The 5,560-nt window shown below is 56.0% G+C and overlaps 1 protein-coding gene across 1 annotated transcript; it reads left to right on the top strand.

Moving 5' to 3' along the window:
* Positions 1–620: 620 nt before the first annotated feature.
* On the top strand, positions 621–5,560 carry CSUI_003049 (serine threonine protein phosphatase; the record flags this gene model as incomplete). Its single annotated transcript, XM_068063247.1, has 2 exons — positions 621–4,100; positions 4,749–5,560. Exons 1-2 carry the CDS (start codon positions 2,633–2,635, stop codon positions 5,558–5,560), a joined length of 2,280 nt encoding a protein of 759 aa, XP_067924778.1. The 5' UTR covers positions 621–2,632.

Below are 5,560 nucleotides of genomic sequence, written 5' to 3'. Positions count from 1 at the left end.
CACATCCCGAAGCTGAGCCGGTGCCTGTGGCAGGCATATCACCAGGGAGTACTACGCCCGGTGCGCAGAACACTAGCTCACGGACACGTCTCTCGCAGAGGTACTTCGTCCCACGCGCGACGACGCCTCCTGAGCACTCTTCAGTATACGTGGATCTCCGACTCCTCAGCAGAGGCCGAAGCCTCAGGCGAGATATGTAGCGCCTTCGGTAGCACATTGCATTGTGTGAATGTATTCATTCCAGTACCGAGGATCCGCTGTTTACAGTTAAGCCAACTGGTGGTATCTAAATAACGGTGACCCTGGCGTCACGCAGCCGGCGGAGAGCCATGTCAGCTTCAGAACGCGACACCCGAAGAAGCGCATGTCTGTTCGCTTACTGAACTGACTTCAGAAGAAGCCGCGACCGTCGCGCGAAAGGAGGAAGACGTCAGGGGAACATTCTCGAGAGAAATATCTTATGTGCGAACGAGTAGCAAGCGAGGCCAGCTCGCATCAGCCATTCAGGGACGGTGTACGCGCGAACAGCTCTTAACAACCGAGCCGGACAAGGCTGCAGCGTGCGCTGACATTCGGGGGCTTCGTCCAGGGACGCTTTTCTCAAGCGAAGCATTGTTGCAGGACTTGCTTTTTTGTCTTCACACCCCCTTAGAATCCTGTTTCTTTGGGTTGTTTCGAGTCGGAATATCGGTGACCAGTGTTGCTTTGTCTGCTACTTCCTGTATCGGCGTGTGGACCAAGCCCGCCGTGTGGACTCCCCCTATAGTCAGTTGACTTTTTGCAGGGATTCATTCATCCGTGGCTGTGCTGTTGATGTCTGGTTCGCCGGTGGCCTGGCGTAGCATGTGATTGTGTGTGGGAGCAGCCCAAGGGTTGCGTCCCGTCTTATTTTCGTCGTTGCCAGATGCTGTGCCACTGACTGCCTCTTCCTGGACAGCTTGGTTACCCCGTCGTACGGCCGCGATCTTTTGTGGAGGTCTTTCCGCCCAGCGTCTGTTGGTTACTAGTGCATCATATCCATAAGCCGTTCTCTGCAGCAACTCACCCCTCGTCTGCGTGCATGATGTTCTCTATGCTGTAGCGAGGTGAGGAGTGTGCTCGTGGGCCCCCGGGGTATGTTTCCACCTCTCGAATGCTTTCTTTCCTCTTTTCCTCTTGTAGGCCTCAAGCAGTAGATGTACCGCACAGTCCAGACGAGACGTGGACAGTGCTTTTGCTGGTGCTGTGTCAGTGACATTGCGGCTGTCCCGGAATGCGTGCTACTACCAAAAGTGGCACGTCGGGTAGTAACGGACGACTAGGTCGCTCTCCAATTTTATGTGGTGCATGTCGTGCCGGGGAGACTGAGTGGAGGCAGGCGGTGCCCCTGAAGGTGTGCCTTTCGTGTTTCGCTTCGAGCGCCGGTGCTGGGGAGAGCCGGGTATCACCCTAACCGCTGTCCCCGTGTGCGTGCAGCTCGGGAACGTGTTTCACGCAGTGGGGGAATGCCTTCGCATTTCGAGAGTCGTAATTTGGGCTACCGTAGACCACTCAGGGGACCAGTCGCCGTTAGTGACAAGTAACCTACAGGGGAATACTCGTGTCTTACTTGTCAGAAAAGACCAACTGATTGCTCTTGGTTTCGTGAGGGGTCTCATGAAGATCTGGCTGCCTGAAGAATGCTGTTAGCTACCCTATGTGTGGATGCCTCGAAGTCGGGGCTCTTCTTTCTTGACAGGACCTCACAGGTGGCTTTGTGTTGCTTTTGCATACGGAGCAGAGTCGCCCGGTTCCTGTATTGACGACTCTCAACTGCTGTCACCTGGGGTCAAATCACGCTTTCTCCGCCTCAGCCGTGGCAACGCCGCGGACTGCAGAAGAAGTCAGTGTCTTATCCCTTTCCGTCAGCAGATAAGCGGGGCCTGCTCGACGATGTCATCGCAGGCGCGAAATAATTGTTACTGAGCTTGCCGCAGAACAACTGCTGTTGCCAGCTTATACAAAAGATACGTAATGTGGCTCGTCCGGTCCGTGTGACGGCGCGGCTGATCGGGCACAGACACTGCGGACAGTTCAGCAGGCGAACCGGGTATGTGCCTCGCGGTGAAGCACACGGGAGCCGCTGTGTCGCTCGGAATGAAAGCAGGGCAAACAGTGACTCGGAGTGCGAGTTTTCCCGCAGCGAGAGATTAACTGAAGTCTCCGAGGAGTACTATTTAGAGGGGCTCACGGGCCGTCTGTGCGAAGAACAAGGCCGCTGGCAGGCGAAGGCTTGTCCGAGTCGCCTGGCGAAAAGCAACACTTAGGAGGGAGTCTGGGTGGGGGCTCATGAAGGAATGCCCGAAGGTCTCTTTCTTTTTGTGACGAAGGGGGGCTGAAACGTGAAGAGTTGGCCTGATCGTCACATTGTAACGCGTTGGTGGTATCCGCTGGCTACGGGTGTACAAAGGCAGAAAGAAGGACCTCGCAGGCCGCTGCTCTTGGCGTCTCGCCCTCATACGAATCTCTTCAAACCGGCAGCCGGACGCAGTTGCAGGACGCATTACCGTCTTCTCTGTTCCATTCTTCGTTGGACCGAATCCAACAGGAGCAGCATTCATACGCCTCCGAGTTGTCCACTGATCCCAGTTGTACATCTCTTGGCCGAGCAGACATGCGGGAGCAACACCCTGACACTGCTGCTGGATCAGCTTCCCCGTGTCTCTCGTCATCCGGCGAAGTACAGTCAACACAAAATCTGGTCCCGTTGCTGGCCTCCTCTAGTCTTTCTCCAGCACTTTCGGAAACAGAGTGCCAATCGAGGAGTGCTGACTCGGATCAGGTGAACGGCGCGGCATGTGGGACACGGCGGCCCACCAGAAAAACAGTTTGTGAAGAGGAGCAGGAACGGACCGATCACTGCGAGGCCCCGCAGCGTTCTGGGCATGTGAGCGTGGAGCAGCTTCCTACAGGCGCGCCTTCTTCGGCGCGGAAGTCACAGTCACTGCGGGAGACAGCACTAAGCACCCGAACGAGGGAGTCCGACCCTCCTGTATCACCACTCCCCCCGACTATAGTTGCCGCGTTGGACTCACAACACACCTCAACCGCTGCGGAGACATCTTTCTCCGAAGACGTACCCGCTAGCGGTCTGCGGGAACTGCGGACGTCTTTTTCTTCACCTCCGGTGAAGCTTGCTAAGGGACCCGTTACTCTGGAAACAACAGACACTTCCCGGGGCCGCCTGTGCCCTGAACACGACTTCGCTAGAAGATCTGTTGCAGCGAAGGGGCGCGTCGTTTCCGTGCCAGCGGGCTCAGTGGAAGGGGAATCCACGGGCGGTCTGAATCAGTCCGATGTGGGAGCAGTTCTCGAGAGTGCAGCAGAGGCTTCACACACCCTGGTGGTGACATCTTGCCATGATGGACAGCAGAGACGAGAGACGTGGTGCAGCCCGCGGGATGAAACAGCGAGAAGGGAAGAGATTGAAGATTGTAGAGGCCTTGAAACAGGTGAAGATCAGGGAAGCCACGTCTTGTTCGCAGGAAAGGACATTCTGAGGCTAGGAGACGGGGGCGACATAGACAAGCAGGTCCAGCAGCTGGTAGCCGAGGAGTTCAGCGCAGCGGGCACAATACTAAAAGAAGCAGGCGAACCCACGAAACCCGCGGAAGGAGCGTCAGGTTTCGCAGGCCTCACAGAAGTAGGTACTACGCAAGAAGCGAGTTCATACCGCACAGAACAGCTCGGGAGGCTGTTCAGGGAGGATGACAAAGCTGGACGACAGGGCGGTGTTCAAGGAGAGATGGCCAATGTGGGTGGTGCGCACACAGAACACGAAGAGTGTTTCATTCCAGATACAATCATGGAGACAGGCGCCTTGGAGCTGGACCGCCCTTTTGGCGACCACTTGCTCGGAGCGGCGGAGCCGCATCTACAGGCAAGGGGGGGGGGGTCTGCTCGGTTAGTGGCGGCCGAGGGAAGCAGTTGTGAGAAAGGCCGTGCAGTGTGGAGTATCCGGAAGAGCGCAGGGGCAGATGATGTTGATGTATGGCTTGAAGGGTTCCGAAAAAACCCTCCCGAGATCTTGTCCGAGGCCGACTTGTGGCGAGTTTGCCAAAGAATCAAACAGTTACTTGTCGGTAAGCAGCAGGGTATCATCGTCCGAAGTTCCATGGCAGGATTCTAGGACAGCAGTTCTAGGACGGAGCCCACGTGGTGAGATCTGCGTGGAATGTTTTGTAGGGTGTGAGAACTGATTTTTGCCGGCGGAGATTTCGGTGTGAATTGCAGTTCGTTCAGACCGAAGGGCTACGATACTCCGATCACCGCTCTGCCTGTAAACGGGCAGGTGGTGCGTCCCGACACTCGTGACGAGTCTGCCGAGAGCGCGGGTGCTGGGGCAGGCTGCTTGAGAGCTATACACGCTGTTATTGTTTAAATTAGCAGTCTACCTTTCTGGTGCTGGAGTATGATAGTCGATGAGATAATCAAGTCGCCCTTCAAAGCAGAAGGAGTATTAGGCCCAGCCTTCCACGCGACTCGCGTTGCTCCCCATAGCCCAGCGGGCCGTACTGGACCGAATGATGACACGATCGTCAGCGCGTTGCGCCGGCGACAGGAGTCCTGCTCGGTGCCGCAGCCCGCCCCTGATTTCGACGCCGAGCAGCACCGTGCTTCTTTGAACACACAGTCGACCTCTTCTCGTAGTGGGAGACGAGGCATGACCCGCTTGATGTAGAGAAATTGCGCTTAGGTCGTGGCCGGACTGTATGTCATGTGTTTTTCAGAGGAGAACAACGTGCAGCCAGTGCCTGCACCTTGTATCGTATGTGGCGACATCCACGGGCAGTTCTTTGACCTTCTGAAGCTTTTCGAAGTGGGAGGCCTCGTGGGAGAGCAGCATTACGTGTTTCTCGGAGATTATGTGGACCGCGGGTACAACAGCGTGGAGACGTTTCAATACTTGATGCTCCTGAAACTGAAGTATCCTCGCCATATCACGCTTTTGCGTGGTAACCATGAGTCGCGTCAGATTACGACTGTGTACGGCTTCTACGACGAATGCGTGCGGAAGTACGGCAACGCCAACCCGTGGAAGTTCTGCACAGAGGTTTTTGACTACCTGGCTCTCGCAGCAGTGATCGACGAGGAAGTCTTCTGCGTGCATGGCGGCCTTTCTCCCGATCTGAAACTTCTCGATCAGCTCCGTCTCATTTATCGCGTACAAGAAATTCCGCACGAAGGAACTTTTGGGGATATCGTGTGGAGCGACCCTGATGATGTAGACGAGTGGGCAGAGAACCCTCGGGGCGCTGGCTGGCTTTTTGGGGACAAAGTTGTTCGTAGATTTAACCACCTTAACGGCCTTCAGCTCATCGCCCGAGCGCACCAACTAGCCATGGAGGGTTTTCGGTACATGTTCTCTGATAGCAGCGTCGTCACAGTCTGGTCCGCACCAAACTACTGCTATCGGTGTGGCAACGTCGCTGCGGTGATGAAGCTCGATAGCGGGCTCGGACGGCGCATGCTCATTTTCAAACAGACGGATGATCATCACGTGACGACACGTGCAAGGGCTGCTACGCCCTACTTTCTGTGA

This window comes from Cystoisospora suis (assembly GCF_002600585.1).
Source record: "Cystoisospora suis strain Wien I chromosome Unknown contig_1312, whole genome shotgun sequence".
Taxonomy (NCBI): Eukaryota; Apicomplexa; class Conoidasida; order Eucoccidiorida; family Sarcocystidae; genus Cystoisospora; species Cystoisospora suis.
This window is presented reverse-complemented; position numbering and strand designations above follow the sequence as displayed.